Source organism: Lycorma delicatula, chromosome 2 (genome assembly GCF_047948215.1).
Source record: "Lycorma delicatula isolate Av1 chromosome 2, ASM4794821v1, whole genome shotgun sequence".
In the NCBI taxonomy this organism is placed as follows: domain Eukaryota; kingdom Metazoa; phylum Arthropoda; class Insecta; order Hemiptera; family Fulgoridae; genus Lycorma; species Lycorma delicatula.
Genome location: NC_134456.1, coordinates 83,768,185 through 83,787,546, shown reverse-complemented (window position 1 = coordinate 83,787,546; position 19,362 = coordinate 83,768,185). Strand labels below are relative to the sequence as shown.

The 19,362-nt window shown below is 31.3% G+C and overlaps 1 protein-coding gene across 11 annotated transcripts in view; it reads left to right on the top strand.

Annotated features, from left to right (window-relative positions):
- The window catches only part of fray (oxidative stress responsive kinase frayed), a 196,230-nt gene that overhangs the window by 124,160 nt on the left and 52,708 nt on the right, over positions 1-19,362 (top strand). For all 11 annotated transcript variants that reach the window (XM_075355660.1, XM_075355662.1, XM_075355665.1 and 8 more), the window contains 3 exons: positions 14,705-14,913; positions 15,098-15,210; positions 18,730-18,980. In XM_075355660.1, coding sequence (XP_075211775.1) covers positions 14,705-14,913; positions 15,098-15,210; positions 18,730-18,980 — 573 coding nt within the window. The remainder of the gene's footprint in view (positions 1-14,704; positions 14,914-15,097; positions 15,211-18,729; positions 18,981-19,362) is intronic.

Sequence of the window (19,362 nt, the reverse complement as noted above, 5' to 3'; positions counted from 1 at the left end):
TGCCCACCCCTTGCGGTTGGTTATACACGCACGGACTCTTTCCAGCTTATTAGCAGAAACCTTATTAAGAGTTGCATTGGAAATGTTCGTGATTAAGTCTGTAATATTGACTTTAGTTCATCAATAGTATGAGGATTGTTTTTGAAGGCCTCGGACTTCAAAGCCGATATAGCCCCACAAAAAGCAGTCAGGAGATGTGAGGTCTGGAGACCTTGAAGGCCATAAGCTCTTGTTATTGTTCGATCATCAAAGAACTCTTGCAGAAAATCCACGGTTTCTCGAGACGTGTGGCATGTATCGCCGTCTTGCTGAAACCAGCAATACCGTTCTTGAGGTTCCAGGAGGGACACAAATTGGCGCACAATATTCCTGTATACTTCACAATTTACTATCTGTTCGAAGAATATGGGTCCGACTATACGATGACGATGACGCACACCACACACCAATTTTTTCAGGATGCAAAGATTTGTCTTGTAAAGGGTTAGGATTTTCAACCGCCCAAATTCGACAGTTTTGACTGTTCACATAACCGTCGAGATGGATCCAAGCTTCATCACTAAAGAACACTATGTTTAAAAATTCGATTCCGTTATCGTTTACGAGAGACCTAAACCAACGGCAATATTGCAACCGCTTGTTTAAATCTGGAGGCTGAAGGTCTTGGACTAATCATACGCGATATGGATACAATTTCAATTTTTTAGCGGCTTTCTGAACACTCGAATATGACAAACCGACTTGCGTGGAAAGATTTTGTAAACTTTTCCGTGGAGAATTGAGCAATATTGTTTTCACATTCTCTAAAACGTCATCTGTCAAGCGAGTTTGTCGACCGCTACGTTTTCTGTCGCAAACACTACCTGTCTCTGGAAATCGGTTTGCTAGCCTAGAAATTGACATTTTTTCTGGCGGAGGAACACCAACAAATTTAATTTGAAATGATTCTTTTACACTCGCGTACGATTTCGTAGCAAAATATTGTTCAAGAATGAAAACTCGTTGTTCTGTGGTAAAAGACATTCTGTTTGTAACACGACCGGAAACGGCACAAAAGTTTACACAGCTCAAGGAGAATCAACTCACACTGCAGTATCTATACCGGTTGAGTAGCGTTACCAACTTCGTGTCACAAAACAAAATTTCCCTTTTTTAGAAAAAAATTACCAGACATTAACAATTGGGTAACAGGACAAAAAAATCATCCTGTAGAGATGAAACAAAACAAGTAAAGAAAACTTTTGTCAAAACTTCTCTTCTAATTTTACTTTATCATCTTTTTTAGCGCTATAGCAGAACTATAACTCAAGAAGGAAAAGTATTGTAATCGGTCCAATTTGGGCATATATGATTTTCACCAAATCTTGACTTTTTGATACCTAAGAACCCAAAAAACTGGATGGAAATTTTCCGGATGTTAATGTTCGTATGTACGGGTCTGTGTTCGGAGTCGGCCTCTAGATCACCTTATATCTTCAGGACTGCTGAATCGATTTTGAAAATCTCGGTCAGATAACCACTGTATATAGGGCATTGATATCATTCAATTTTCAACTTAAAAAGTCAAGGAAGTGAGGTTGTAGAGCAAGCACCCTCAGTATTTCGAGATTTCACCTAATTAAGGTCATATTTTTCTTAGAAACATTTGTTAACGATTAAAAATTAACAATATTTGCACAAAAAATTTTTTTAAAAATCACACCCCTACCTCATAAAATGCTCTAAACCTACTACTATGTTATGACGTCACAGGTGAACGGTAGAATTAAATAAATAAATAATATTTAAAGTGTAAAAAAGTAAGTTTGTCTGACCGAGAATCGAACTCGATCACCCGGTCGACTCGGTACCTGGTGCGTTAAGCCTCACTGCTTCACCAATTTGCCTACCATTCAAGCAAAACTTGTTCTATTTAAGTTGTGAAATTACATTATTTTAGTTAGTTCCGACGGTCACCAGGTTGGTCTAGTGGTGAACGCATCTTCCCAAATCAGTTGATTTGGAAGTCGAGTGTTCCACCGTTCAAGTCCTAGTAATGTTATTTATTTTCATACAAATTTGAATACTAGATCGTGGGTACCGGTGTTCTTTGGGTGGTTAGGTTTCAATAAGCCATACATCTCAGGAATGGTCGAACTGAGACTGTACAAGACTATACTTCATTTACACTCATACAGATCATCCTCATTCATTCTCTGAAGTAATACCTGAACTGTAATTCCCGGAGGCTAAACAGGAAAAAGAAAAAAGTACCGCCACACCTGCGCGAATTAAATACGGTTTGCATGCGCGCTTTAGTTAGAATCGTTGAATTAAATAAACGAGAAAAATATTATATTTAAATAGAATGATAAATATTTTTAATTAATTTATGTCTATATAAGCCGTGCATCAGAAACAACCCACACTTGTAGAACTCTGGGAAAGCGGCTTTAACCGCGTGACGGGAAGTCCTAACTACACCTGTGTTGTCACTTTTTTTTCTACGGTTTTAATAGTAGACTCAATAAAATTTCACTTTAGTTTTCTGGGTTTTATCAAGTGCTCTTTTCTTCCTTATGTGCTTTCTATGTATATACCGTTCAGATTTTAATCGATGTAACTCACGATATAAGTTTTATGTGATTATGTATTCCTCGCCGTCAAATCTATGAATCTTAAGAATTCTGTATCATCTAGAAAACCTACATCGTTATAAATAAGTACATACGAGTACATAAGCATGACAATTACTGGCGTAATATTCTGTATAAGATGAATTACAAGAAAACCATTTAAATTGTTAGTCCCTAAAACATATATTTTTCTACGAAATATATTTGATAAACTTGCGTGTTACTGTTACAGAAAAATATTGTGTTGACCGCAAAATATCTTATTAACCAATAAAAAATACAAATATTAATTAATTACATTTTAATTTATACCTTTTTCACAACCATATGAAAACACACATTACATTTAAAAACATTTAGTTATTTTTTTCCTTTTTAATAGAGAAAAATATATAATTAACTCATTCAATTAATTAAAATTAATCATCATTCCTGTTTATATCATTCGGTTTAAAAAGTAAAACAGTTTATTAAATTCATGTAATTGCTTTTTTTGTGGTTTCCGTTGACTACTTATAGTTTTTGAGAGATCACTGTTTCTTTAGAACGGTTTGTTTTTTTTTAATGATAGACTAATTAAAAATATAATTACATTCTTAGAGCTAGATGTTTACTCTCTCAGTTATTAAAATAAATAATATAACAATTCTAAAAAATATAATTATTATTAAATAATTCATTTCAAAATATTATTTATTTAATTATAAATTCATTATTTATTTTACTTTATTTTTAATTTTATTACCTTTTTAATTAAATTGATATTATTATTCAAATAAATCCGTTGTGAATAAACAGATGTGCAGTCACAATAAAAACAGTAAGTGAACAAATTTTTAATAAATTATTATATTCTGCTGTTAAGATGCAAGTAATTAAACTACATATAAATTATTTATTATTTGTACTATTATATAAAGAAAAAGAGGGTTTTTGTTTGTTCAGGATACACAAAAAACTACTCGATAAATCGCAACCAAATTTTTACCCATGTTTCTTGGCATAACTGAGAAAGTTTTTAGATATATTTTATCTCGAAAAAACAGTAAAAAGAAAAAAACAACGTTAAAACAATAATGCTTCAATGATTGCACACGTAGTACGTTGGCTCTCCGCTAGGCGACGGACAAGTTGTGGTGCGCTAACGCAACAATTTTTTACAGTTCAGTCTACTTAATCACGACAGCGTATCGCGATAGGTACGCCCGTACCTATTAATTGTTTAATATCATACTAATTTAATTCGTTTCTTTGATTTACATATAGTTAAGTTAAAGCAGTTATATTCTATTTCTTAGGTAATATAGTATATTGGTTCTGTGATAGGCGATAAATATTTGATTATTCATTTGGCGATATTTTTTCCGAATTATTGAATAGCATCTAGAAATATATTTTTTGTCGGGATCTTTTACCTAACTCATGCGTAAACAAAAGAGAAGTAACGTTGGTAGAAAAACTAAAGAATGACGAGGCGAATCTCTACATCGCGTTTACATGAGACAATGGAAGAACGTGAAGCTCGACTTTCTTAAATGAGATCATCCATGTCTTCACATCGTGCTTCTGATATTACACCGAATGAATAATTGCGATTAATTTAACAGAGCGAAATTTTTTCTAACATGTACGTCCATTTAATGCTATACAATACAGGAAAGCCACTTTAAAGTTCAGATCTACTTTTGAATATATTTCTCATTTGGATTATAGTTAGTTAATCCAGTTAACACTGGTTACACTAGGTTACACTGGTGTAATGATTGAAATCGCAATTATTATTTTGCGAAAAAATGAATAGATGAAACACCTGGCATGTGTTGTTCTGGTGGGAAAGTTTCACTTCCTACGCATAATGAGCTGCCAGAACTTCTCAAGAGTTTTGTTTTAGGATTTCATTATTTCGGTGGTAAACAAATTGTAAAAGGAAATTTTATGCATACGTTTATAATTCAAGATCAAGTTTACTATCGCATAGGAAGTTTTATTTCCAGCATCTGGTGTCGATCACTACATTTTTACAAATTTGACCGCAAGCGATCAATCATACGAGGTCTGTTTAAAAAATACGTAGACTAACGTCATAAAACAAAATTCACTTTATATAGAAGTTACTTGTCTGGTCCCCTTCAAAGTACTCTCCTCCCCAATGCACACACTTATCCCAACGGTGTTTCCACTTTTGGAAAAGTCCTGGAACGCTTCTTTTGTGTTATTCTTCAGTTCCTTCGTCGCATTTGCCTCAATCTCGGGAATCGTCTCAAATCTTCTTCCTCTCAAAGGTCTTTTGAGTTTGGGGAACAAGAAGAAGTCACAAGGAGCGAGGTTAGGTGAATAGAGTGTGTGGGGAAGAACAGTGATCGAGTATTTGGCCAAAAACTCACGAGTTCTGAGGGCTGAATGTGCTGGAGCGTTGTCATGATGAAAAAGCACGTCACCACTCTTCTACATTTCTGGCCTTTTCCGCCCGATAGCGTCCCGCAGACGTTTGAGAACTTCAGTGAACTTCTCTAACGGTCAGACGTTGATTTGCCCGAACCAGGGTGCTGATTTTGTTTACGTGTGAGTCGTCAGTTGACGTGGAAGGAGTCCACGACGCTCATCGTTTTCAATTGACTGACGACCATCTTTAAAACGTCCATGCCACTTAAAAAATGTCGCACGCTTCATAGCAACGTTTCCGTAAGCGGATTTGAGCATATCAAAAGTTTCACTCGCAGATTTTCCGAGTTTAACATAAAATTTCACAGCAACTCTTTGCTCGTTCAAGTCACTCATTCTAAAATCCGCCAAACGAAAAAATCACACTTCACAAACAACCGCATACCTAAGCAACCAATAATGATATTTTCAATCAAAAAACTGCGTTGTAATCAGCTGATCTGTACGAACATGGAGACGCCAAGCGGATTTGACTGGAACCAACTGGACCCGCGCAATTCAAACAGTCTACGTATTTTTTGAACAAACTTCGTATAGTTCGGGCGAAGACGCGACGGAAACGCTATATATTTAACTAGCGACGGGAACGTTAGTTAAATATATAAGGTGAAAACTTAACCAATCGTGTTTTTAGTTACGTCAGCATTCCAGATTATTATAAAGAAATAACAACTCCCATTACAAAGTACACACTAGTGTACTTTATTTTCCAGGATTCGTTGTTAATTAGAATCTATCAACGGATTGGTGTCTGGGAAATAGTATCGGTATTGAATTCTTATGAAAATCAAATTATCGACTTCCTTGATGGGGAACTAGTGTCCAACCATCTGTGTTACTTTGATGTACTAGAAGAAAATTACTATAGTTCTAACTTAATACGAGGTGCTACCCAAAAGTTCGGGGAATTTGAATTTCGCGCGCGAATTATTGCTGGTACGACCTGCTGCCGCTAGATGTGGCTAACAGTACTCTTTGTGAATCAGTGTTCCAATAGCTGTGACGGTGAGAGGCTGCATTGTTGACTTTCGTGCGGTTTTGTAACGTTGTGTTTTACTGCTTCGGCGAAGTTCTAAATGGCAGATTTTAAAGAGCAAAGAACCTGCATCAAATTTTACTTCACGCTTAAAAAAAACTGGTGCAGAAACCACCATGCATGCTTGTGGAAGCATTTGGTGACAATACTATGAGTAAAAGTAAAACGTTTATGTGGTACAAACGATTCAAAGATGGACGAACGACAGTCGATGACGATGAGCGTTCAGGAAGACCATTAACAAGCGCAACAACGGAAAACATCGTGAAAGTGCGAAAGGCTATTGTTGCAAATCGTAGACAAACAATCCATTTTTTGTGCATTTTTGTGCAATCGTACAAATGTCATATGGGTCCGTACAACGCATCTTGTCAGACAATTTGAACATGAGACGCATTGCTGCAAAATTCGTACTGAGACTGTTGAACAGCGACCAGAAACAAAATCGCGTAGCTGTCTGTAGTGAATTGAAAAATTCAGCATGAGATGATCCTAACTTCATCTCCAACATCATAACCTGTGATGAGACATGGGTGTACGGGTATGACCCTGAAACTAAGCAGCAGTCATCGCAGTGGAAGTCGCCAAGTTCACCGCGGCCAAAAAAAGCACGCCAAGTTCGCAGCAACATGAAGTCCATGATGATTGTTTTTTCTGACATCAAAAACATTATCCATAAGGAATTTGTTCCTCTTGGTCAAACTGTCAATGGGATGTTCTATTGTGAAGTTTTGAAGCGGTTACGTGAAAGCATTAGGTGCAAACGTTCAGATATGTGGGGTAACAACAGCTGGGTACTGCACCATGACAACGCGCCCGTGCACACATCGCTAGCTGTTCGGAATTTCTGGCTTCCAAAAAGATGGTAGTGATTTCCCACCCACCCTATTCCCCTGACCTTGCCCCGTGCGACTTTTTTCTCTTTCCGAAAATAAAATTTCGATTGAAAGGCCGTCATTTTAACACAATTGAGGAGATTCAGGAAAAAACGCAGAACGTGCTTCGAACACTTACGCCTGCAGACTTCCAGGGATGTATGGAATCATTGGAAAAAAGCTGGGATCACTGTATCAAGGAAGGAGACAGTGGAAATTATAAGTTATGGTAAGCTATTTTATTTTTATGGTAAAATTCCCCGAACTTTTGGGTAGCACATGTAAACCGTTCGCTACAAAAAAAAAAAAAAAAAATCGAATTTACTAAACAATTGGCACCGTTGGTATTAATACAATAGTATAAATTAAAATTCCACTTACCAACAATTTTCAGAATATTTTCTAAGTACTTTCGGAGCCGTTACTTATAAGATTTCTTATAAGATATTAATTCAAAATTCAAATGTATAATTATATTTAAATTAATAATTTTTACGTTCATAATAGTCGGTCGTCAATAAAAAAAATAATTTGTACGTCAAGACTGTAATGTCTGTCCGTAATGTTTACGATATATAACGTCATGTTTACGATAATCATCATATACATTTTACGGACATGACGTTACAGTCTTATTGCCGTACAAATTATTTTTGTACTTTTTCCATTAAAATTTTTCCATGGCGCCCTACTCTAAATAAAAGTATGACTAATTCTAAGTAAGAGATAAAAATAAATAAAACTGGTGTATCTTCGTTATTTTTTTATTTTATTAACATTAAATTAATAATTATAAATGTCTTGGTTCAATTAATTATGAAGCTTTTACAATATTTCGCGGCGCCCCTGTGAAGAGGTCCCGGCTCTGCGGGGCGCCGCGGCGCACAGTTTGGGAATCACTGGTTTAATGTATTTTTTGAAAAATTAAAAATTATATATATTCCTTAAACCATGTATTCTATCATTGATTTAAATCAATAATTCCAAATATTTGGTCAATCGTCGAAAATATTTGGTAGCAACTCTCTTGTAGTAGCCATTAATGCATTCTTGTGAAGTTTACTTACTTCCCACTTGTGCATCATTATAGGCTCGTTGTATTATGTACTATTTGGACACTTGAACAATTGATATTTTTCTTTATTACTCCTTAAGGTGTAATAAATAATTGTTTTGATTAACTCCAAGGAGAAGGAAAGGGGTAAAATTTGAATTTAGTCATAACTTTTTTATCTTAGATTTAGTTTGTGTATTATAAAGAACGAGTATGATGATACACTGGCTTATGTCGAACACAAGCCAAAGTTGTGAATCATAAATTAGAAGGGCCAACAATAAAAATTTAATTAAAATTTTGGATAAAATTATGAACATAACTCATAAAGATGTAACAGATTTCAACCCCCAAATAAGATATCAAGTTTAGGTGTTGCACAACAGTCATAGAACAGATTCTAAATATTATATTTATCGATATTTTACATTTTAATTAATTATACTATTTATGTATTCTTTTAATAGTTATTACGTATGAGATTGAAAATAAATTAATTAATGGATCTTGCTTTTTGAAGTCATTAGCAACTGTACATGTATTTGAATTATTAAAATTTATATACGGAATATATTCCCTGAACTTCAGGTTCTGATTCAGGACACCAAAATGAGCAAAAAAGTTAATGACGTCCTGTTTTCCTTGTTTTCCTTCTCGATGCCATTTCGTGATCTTCAACAAAAAAAAAAATATTTCTCAGGAACGGGTAAACCTACTGTAATGAAATTTGGCAAATATAAGACTAGTGTCTTATTTTACAAAATAAAAAATTTGAAATTGTCAGCCTCAAATATTTCAAAATGACGGCCATCTTAATTTTGTAATCGTTAATATCATTGTAATTATTTGTTTGATCAAATTTTTACTTATACAAAATTTGTTAAGCATTTTATTTTGAACAAAATGGCACCTGATTTGTAAAAATCCGTTGACAAACAATCGAGTTATTGCAGACAATTAACCCGATAGTACATTTGAGCTCCGTAATACATGCTGAAAATATTTTGCCTGTTTTTATTTCCTTCACTAAATGTAATAAAAATTATTAATTGTAAATAACAATAGTAAATTAACAAAAATTACCAGCTCGGTGATGTTTTTCAGAATGGTGACGTTTTCGAAATTTTTTATTTTGTAAAATAAGAAGCTCGTCTTAGGTTTGTCAAATTTGATTAAAGTAGCACCCGTTCCTGAGAAATATATATATATTTTTTGAAAATCACAAAATTGGGTCCAGAAGGAAAAAAGCAAAATAGGATTTATGTCATATGAAATTTTTTTACTCATTTGGTGTACTGAATTAGTACCTGAAGTTCGGGGAATACGTTTCGGAACACTTTATATAATTAAAAAGTCGTACATTTTAAATTCTATAGCAAAATACGAGAATTGTTTTAGTTGTGCGTGTAATATTAAACTGTTTATAATAATAACTTGACAAATAATATTACACTTTTTATTTATAACTTTGTTATCTTTATTTTTCTTATCAAGAAAATGGCCTGATTTTTTAGGAGGCAAAAAAACTTTTAAAAAAAATCGATAATATTTTTTAAAAATCTCTCGAGACTACAATTTCATTGACCCATTCTTGTGCTGGAATGATTTATACATAATAAAAATGGATTATTTGTAAAATTGTACTAAATATAATATATCATCGAACAAACTCTTTTTAAAAATTTATTATTATTTTTTTTTTTTTTTTGTTATACAGATTCAAAGAAACGGAAAATTTAAAAAATTAAATAACGTTAATGAAAAATTGTTTTTAGAAAATGAATTCTATTTCATGTAATTGTACAAATGTTGCCATTTTAGGATACATACATTTTAGTTTATTTTTTAAAGATGACATCTTCCAGGTGACCTCCTCTTCTACGTAAATACTCACGAAGTCTCTTCGTTAAATTGTTCATGGTTTGACGTAACATCTCAACTGGAATTTCCGCAATTGCTTCTCGGATCTTTGCCTTCAGTTCCTCCGTTGTAGCAGGTCTACTGTGGAACACTTTGCTTTTAAAGTGACCCCACAAAAAGTAATCGCAAGCTGAGAGACCAGGCGATCTGGGAGGCCATCTAATGTCACCATTTCGTGAAATGACACGTTGTCCAAACAATCGGCGTACAGCTGCCATCGATATTCGTGCAGTATGTGACGTTGCTCCGTCTTGTTGAAACCAGGCTGTGTTAAGAATCCGTGGAAATCTCTTTTGTTGTTCCACAACAAAGGTTTCAAGCACGGCTACGTAACGAGCCGACGTCACTGTAATCGCAAGACCGTTGTCATCCTCAAAAAAATAAGGGCCTATAACACCGTAAGATGACATTGCACACCACACGGTCACTTTCTGGCTGTGCCCAGTATCTGAAATCTGACTGTGCCCAGAATCTGAAATTTTGCTTGTTAACAAATCCACTGAGGTGGAAATGCGCTTCGTCTGACATCCACAGTTCGTGAACAAACTCTTCGTTATCATTTATCTTCGGAAGCATTACATTACAGAATTGTGCTCGCACAACTGCATCGTTCGGGTTCAGTTCCTGGACGATCTGCAACTTGTATGGATGGTATTGCAAGTCCTTCACTAACATTCTTCGAACATTTGAACTATGCGATTGTAAAGATGCTGAGGGACGACGGATTGACCGATGTGGACTTCGTTTGACAGCATCTTGTAAAGCTTGAACATTCTGTGGTGTACGGACGGTTCGCTCACGGCCTGGAGGTTTCTTTTTCATTGCCGAACCGGTTTCCTCAAAATTAGATATCCGTGTTTTAATTGCATGTGCTGATGGAACACGGTCGTGCCGTCCCAGATTAAAATGGCGGCGAAATTCTCTACGCGCTCCCTCCACACTGTCATTGTTTTTGTAAAACGCTTTGATAGCAAATGCACGTTGTGCACCACTCCAAGGATCCATGACAACTAAATGGCAGGTTAGGTTAGAAAGGCTGGCACCACTTATCAAGTGGTACCAATCGCACACGGCTACAACACAATTTTCAAAATTTCCCGTTTCTTTGAATCACTCTGTATTTACTTAAATTAAAAAATTTCTAAAGGTTTTACAAATTCCGTCCAAACAAATTAAAAATATCCTACCTTTTAATAATTTTGTGCACTTTTACTTTTTCATAGAAAAAAAAAACGAAAAAGTGAAACTCATAGTATTAAAAGGAAGTTTTGAAAAAAATTTCGATTTTCCAATTTCAATGGATTCCAAGAAAAATGTCTGCCTTTGTATCTGTTTTTTTTTTTTTTTTTTTTTTTACTGGCTTTTGTGTTTTAAATTATTGAAACGATTTAGTTAAGTTTTAAATGCGTTATCAAGTTCTTAACTTCACGGATCAAATTACGTTTCTTCTCGACTGAATCAATTCTACCGTCTTAACAAAATATTATCGATATCGACAATAGGAAAAGTTTCAAACAAAAGGTTTCAAATTTCTCAGAGAACTTCAAATTTTATATTTATTGTAATATTTAAACTTTTAATAATTAATTACAATAACAGTTCGAAAGCTGTAGTTTGCTTTTAAAAAATTCATTGGGTTTCTTAAACCTACATTTTAAATCGTAAAATATTTTTTAAATACGTTTTTTTTGTATTTTTAATGTTTTTTTTTTTACGTCAGTCTAATAAAATTTTACATAAGAAATTTTTGTACATAAATTTTGATCTTTATTTTCTTGTTAACACCAGTTAGCAAGAAACCTGTTTTTCTTGTTAACACTTGTGAACGTGGTTTACATTCGTGTGCAGTCATTCATCAGATTATTGGCGAATCACTTACTTTTTATTGAAAAGTTTAATAATGTGAAAAAAATGTTCTTATCATTATGTACAATCTACAGTTCCCTTTTAGTTTATGTTTTAAACAGTTCCACTAAGTCAAAACTTTCTACCTTTAATCATTTATAATCAGAAATTTCTTATTTATGATAGATACTAGAAAAAAAGCGAGCCTACGGCCCACCACGAAAATGATACATGGTTTTTGTTTCATTACACATGATCTTGTTAAATATTTTTCCAGTTGTAATTAAAGTTGTTCATGAATTTAGCGTACTAACAACAACAAAAAAGGTTTTTACCACGAAAAGCTTCAAAATCCTGAATATTTTTATTTGTTTCTTGAGTTATAATTTTTTAACACACCTCTAACCCTAATTTTTTCCCTTTTTATCCCCAAAACACAAATACCGTTTTAGATAAATCATTCGTATCAAGAAGTAGAAATAGTTTGAACGAATGAATCGTTCCTGCGTTGCGCGCAGCCGCCCTGCGCACCACCATTGGTCCGCTGTACGCCAATAGTTACTAAAATAAAAATGTGAGCATATACAACAAACAAACCCACACACCATCCTTTTTTACGGATGGTGATTGATAGAAAAAATTATATTTTTATTTTTAAAAATGTTTTGACATGATAGCGTAAAATTTAAAATGAAAGATTACATTTCCATCAGCCAAGAAATTGTAAAAACTTGGTAAATTTGTAGTTTGTAATTAATACTATTCATCTAATACCGTGTTTAACGTTTTCAACGTTTTTTTTTTATTTTAAATCTCGCATTTGCGCATACTTCTTGAAAAGGTAATTAAAAAATAAAGATATCTTTCCTCCGTGATATCAAATTCAATTAGAATCTTGCATCAAACAGATAAACAAACGGATTTATCTCGTAACTAAAGCAATAAAACCTAAAAAACGGTTGTTTTATTCTAACAGTTAACTGTCACAAGATCATTTTTAAACAAATAATTCTTTAATTTATTGAAATATTTAAACAGTTTTATTAAGCAGAAAATATAAAATTCCGTTATTATTCTGTAGTATTAAGGACATGACTTTTTTTTAAGGATATAATATATTTTATTGAAGATAACTTCAACATACTCTAATAATTGTTGTATCGTAAAGGTTTTTCCCATAAATACGTTTCAGTTGTGGAATTAACTGGCATTAATAGTAAATTTGAATACAAAAATTTACAAATTACGTTTAGAATTTCCTTTCCCCTATAATTTTAAGCATCTTATAAAATAATAAATTCCAGTTGTTTGATTTGTGGAAGTTACGATTCTGTCGTTGAATTTTTTTTTATACTCATTTTTGTAAGTTAAGGAATAAGATTGCATTGCGTCTGCTGTTATTAATCCCTGCTTTAGCCACAATAACTTAATTTATCACTTAAACACTTTGCCAACATTTAGCTTATGCTATGCTATATGTTCGTTGGCTTATTTAATCTATCTTTATACATTAGAAATAAATATAATAATTTAATCATAGATTTCCTGTAATTTAAACAGTAACCAATAAGAAAACTTGTTAATTCTTTAGGCTATAAAAATAAAATTCAAGCCATTCTGAACTCACTGGTCGCATAAGTATTAGTTAACAAAAGTTCAATTGCTAGCTGCAACTATTTTCTTTGTATGTATTTTAAACCCTTTTTGAAGTGAATTAAACAATTTTTATAATAAAAAACCAGGATTACTTAATAGTACGTATATAGAAAAATCTATAATTTGAGTAATTATTATACATATATGTTAATTTTTATACTAAATTTAGAAGCTGGCGATAAATTAAAAAAAAACAACTGCCAAAACTTTTAATTTACTCTTAATTTGATAACGACTTCAAAACGTACTTAAATAACTGAAAAAGTTTACTTTTACTTTTTACAATGTTTATTTTTTAAATCTATTTTATTTTACACTAATTATTTTATTTTTTACATATAAAATATGGCTAGGGCTACAAATCACCATCCTAATAAAAAAAAGCTGTTCGCAAAAATATTGTAAAAGGCGAGAAATCTGCGTCTCAATAAAAATATAAAAAAGAATAGAGAACAACGTAAAGTGGACTAGTCCCCCTAGCCTGAACTAACGCTCATTAATAAGGAAATATGTATATGTACTGCTTTTTATTGAAACTAAATTATTAGTTAGTATGCGTGAAATTTCGTTTAAAACATAAAATTTAAAATCACAATTACATCGGGTGGTTATATTACATTATAAAAACCAATAATGTCGAAAAAAAAGAAAAATATCTTTAAAATCGTTTAAATCTTTTACAAAAACGATGATTTCTAAAAATCATCGAGATCAGTCGATTTGATGACAAATAAGGCTTTGATTATTAAAAGAAAATATGTATTCCTTTTTTTAGTCATTTACAAAAATTAATAAAAGAATTGTGTTTTTTTTTAAATAAGTTTTTTCTTTCATTACAGTTTTAAAAATAAAACTAAGTCAACACTTAAAATAAATTCATCTAAAAACCTGAATATACACAATTTTGGTATTTAAAAAAATGTCGACTTAACATCAATGAAAAAACTTGAACCTTTTATTTTACAGAAACAGTTCTGTTTATAAATTCTGGCAAATTATACAAAAAAACTAAACAAAAGATAAGTATTCTGGTGTAAATATATTTTATTAATTAATATAAATAGATCGATGATCTTATTTCATTTAAACAAGAGGTTTTCTTAATCTACAAATAGTTTTTAATTCAAAATTCGTTATAATAAACTAATATCTATATAAATAAAATCGGTTATTGCATTTCCTGTATTGGTAAAATAAAACTATAATTTAATATTTTTCTTTTTAACTAATATTTATGAAAACGTTATGTCTTGTTACTCAGAAAAATTTCCCCGGGGTTAATGCCACCTGGATCACCGGGAATTTTCCGAAGAAAGTCTTCAACAGGAGATATTCCACCTTTAGGATCACTGGCAACTAAATCGAGTGGTCCCGATGACCTCCACAGCAAGATGGCGGCAACAGTACAAGCCAACCCTCCACCTGGATGGCCAAACACGAAAGATGATTACGAATTGAAAGAAGTTATAGGTCAGTCTTTATTAAATTAAAATCGTATTGTAATACTGAAACCTAATTTCAGTTATTATTAACTGTATTAGCGTATTAATGTTGCATTTAACCTATATACGTGTCCTTGCCGGTGTTGTACAGTCAGTTTTACTATAAATAGTCATAACCTAAAATATCTGACATGTATATTTTATTTTGTTAGGTGTCGGTGCAACTGCAGTAGTTCACGGTGCTTTTTGTAAGCCTCGAAATGAAAAATGCGCAATAAAAAGAATAAATTTGGAAAAATGGAACACAAGTATGGACGAATTATTGGTAAGTAACAGAAAGACGTATTATAAGAATATATTTTCTAATTTTACATTTATTTTGTTGCGGCATCGTTTGTTATACTTTCAATTTTCAATTAAAAAGTAGATTACCACAGTTCCAGTGTTTTGCCGAATTCATTACTTTTAAATATTACTTGACATCCATTCTTAACGGCAGCATGTCAGTTTTGTATTCAAACAAAGTTAGTTTTTAATGTATGTTTCTTTTCTTTTGGCTTTTGTCAATGTAATACGTTGTGACTATTCTGTTTTTCCAAATAAATATCTGTTTATTAATTTGATTAAAATATTTTGTAACGACTCTTACTGTCAACAGTATTTTCCATATTGCATTACTAGGCTATTTTAAGCATTTTAAAACTGCTATTTTTAAACATGTAATGAAGAATGTTGAAACTATGGTTCTTAATCATGCCTGTAAAGTTATTTTCTATTTGTAACTACAAAAGTAATTATTTTATTGAGTGTTTGCCCTATGAATTTCATTACATCTTGTCTGAGCCTTACCTAAATTGCAGATTTATTTTAACTAACGGAGCAAATACTGACTATTATATTCGTTCATAACTATTTATTATTATAATATTTTTTAAGAAATTAATAGTGTTGTTGGTAAAAGCCATGAAGTATGTTGACAATACAGTTTGGGTATTATTGTTTGTATGTAAAAATTTCTAACCTTTTTACCAAAGTTTTGTTTTTGTAAATTTCCAAAGTTTTTATAAAAGTGCCTTTTGTTATTGAATAAGTATTAGAAATAACCTATGGTTGAATAATTTATGTTGTGCTGATTTATTAGTTTTTTCTTTTACTTTTTGTATTGTGGTGATTAGAAGTAAATTTTATTAAAAAATGTTTGCATTCTTTCCTCATACATATTGAAAGTAAAGCTGATCAACTTATGTATATTCACTTTTATTGCTTATAATATTATGTTATCTTATATTATTCATTTGAGTTGAATGATGATCACAGCTTTCATCAGTTCATCTTATGCTTCATTTTATTTTTTAGAGCAATCACTGTGTTTTGATGTTTATGTATTTCTTTGATTATATGTTACTGTCATTTTCCAACTATTTGTAACTCCTCTGTCTTCTGAGGGAAATGCCAAAATAAACATAGGTGTTTTGGATTCTCTTTCATGTATTATGCTCCCAGGAACTTTATGTTTACTGTCTGTATCTGAAATAGCAATTTGAAGTTCATACTTACATTTTTATTTGTTATAATTGTTAAATCTTTTGTAAAAATAAGCATATACCTCATCGATAGTTTATGTTGAAAAATTATTTCACTTCTGTTACATTTTCCTAATATATTTTATTGTTATGAATGTGTGTATATAATTGTTGTTATTGTTTATATATGAATGGTTTAGTTTATTCATAAAATGAATTGCTCGTGATTCACTGAATCAGTGTATGAAGTTAGTTATTAATCAGTGTGTTACATTAATTTATAATTTATCTAGTTGCTCTGGAGTTTTAGTAATTGAATAGATCTAATTTACTTGTTAAAGTTTATCATGTCCTTTTTTATTTTGTTTTAAGTGTGTGGTTTAAGATTTCTTTTGACAATTTAACAGAAAGTTTTAGACACATCATTAGCAATTCTCTTTTTCTAAAATGCTGTGTAATTCTTTTTTTAAACATAATGTATGAAATCCTTTGAGTTGTTCCAATTTATAAGTGCCACTTTGATTTCTTTTCTATTGAAATTTCTCATTTTAAATTGTTATATCTCTTTTCTTAACTCATATTGTATTTGAATATATTAGATAAATTTTTGTTATGTATCAAGTATAGACTATTGCCCTCTTCATGGTCTGGTAAATAAAACAAAAATCCTTTTTATAGTATTTAATACTAAAGAAAGGACAATGAGTATTGTCTTATAGTAATACATCCTTGAATTGTTATATCTTTTGAGTTAAGTAAGTGTGAACTTATTTAAAAACATTTTTGTCAAAGATGGTACACAAAATAGCTGAAGATTAAATTAAAACACTGTACATTGTCATATGAATGCAAGTTTGTGTAATGCTTGATAATATTCAGGAGTATTTTAAATGTTATTTATGGGTACTACTTAAAGAGTTCTGTTTTCATTTAGAGCAGCGATTCCCAAACCTTTCCGAGTCGCAGCGCCCTTTCTCAATTAAAATTTTGCCATGGTGCCCTACCCTAAGTAAAAGTTTGACTAGTCGTAAGTAAGAAATAAAAGTAAATAAAACTCGTATCTTCATTATTTTTTTACTTTATTAACATTAAATTAATATTTATAAATGTCTTGGTTCAATTAATTAAGAAGTTTTTACAATAATTCATGGTGCCCATGTGAAGAGGCCACGGCTCCCCAGGGTGCTGTGGTGCACAGTTTAGGAATCGCTGATTTAGAGTATTGTACAGCAAGTAAGGACCAACATTAATACTGTAAATAATTAGGAATCTGGTTACATTATCACTTGCCATTTCTTAAACAAATAAATTATTTAAATGACTTAGAAGCTAAAAATAATAGTGATAATACTCCTGAAAAATTTCTCCTTAAGTTTATTACATGAAGAGTATTAGTATTAAATCAGCTTTTGTCTGCTTCATTAAAAATGAAACTGTTAATAATAGATTGATAAAAATATTCTTCATGCATAAATAAAAACCTGTTAGCGATTACATACTTTGTATAAATACTATTTTATAATATGTCACTACTTTAAATATCTTTAAATTCATAGTTAATTTTGTTCTTTCTTTTAATTTTTTTTTTATTCATATATTATAAAGTGATTGATTAATTTAGAAATATTTAATAGTCAGTCGTAATATGATGTTAAAAGGAAAAGGTTAGTTATTCATATTTTGCAAAATTTCTGTTATTGTCATAACATTTTGAAAGTGCCCATTATTTTAATAATTTATAAGTTATGTTAGATTTTTATAAGTATAAAAATGAATTTGTTATAAATTATGTTAAATTTTTTTAATTAGAAAGCATTTGAGATTTAGTTGTTGATTTCATTTCTTCTTTATTTCTTAGATAGATTATCCTTAAAGTACAGTTCTTTGTGTATTATTTACATATATTAATTTCATTTCTGATTACATTTTAATGAAGAATGCATTTTGTCATCTTTCTCTTGACCATTAACCCAGTATGTCCAAAAATTTAATATATAGTTTTCAACAGCTATTTAATACAAGCAAAAAAAATATATATATATACCAGTTTAAAGTAAACTTCTACATGTTATGGCATTTTGTTCTTTCTTTTTAAATTTGTAATATTTCTTCATTTTTATTACTTTTTTAATTAATATATTATTTATTTATTTATTGATTCAGAAATACTTAGTCATAATATGATGTTAAAAGGAAAAGGTTAGTTATTCATATTTTGCAAATATTGTGTACTACTCGCAGCTCATTTTCTATTTATATTTTATTTCTATATATTTTCTATATTTATATTTTAATCTATTGTGTTAAAAAATTGTTTACAGAAAGAGATCCAAGCAATGTCATCATGCAACCACGAAAACGTGGTAACCTATCATACAAGTTTTGTGGTACGTGAAGAACTGTGGTTAGTATTACGATTATTAGAAGGTGGATCACTTTTGGATATAATAAAACATAAGATGCGAAGTTCAAATTGTAAGCATGGTGTTTTTGATGAGGCTACAATTGCAACTGTTCTTAAAGAAGTTTTAAAAGGGCTTGATTATTTTCACAGTAATGGGCAAATTCACAGGTAATTTTAATTATTTTCTTTGAACAAAAATCACATTTAATATTTATATGAAGTTGTACGTTGTGCAACAAATAGTATATATATATCCTCTCGCTCATGCATTTACAAAAGGGATATTCAAAAAGTACAGATACAGACCAATAAAAATATAAGGAAAATTATCTTTATACATTTGGCAGTGCTCCCATGCCCTTTCAGAGTCCATGTGATGTAATTTACTAGGTGTCATTTTCAGCACTATTATTTATGTAAGGTATGTCCCTCAAAACAAAAAATTGTAGCACTAAGCTCACTTAGTGCTACAATTTGAAAAACAAGTGAAAATCATTTCACTTGTTTTCAATTTTGATAAGACATACCACTTTGAAAAACTTTTCGCTAT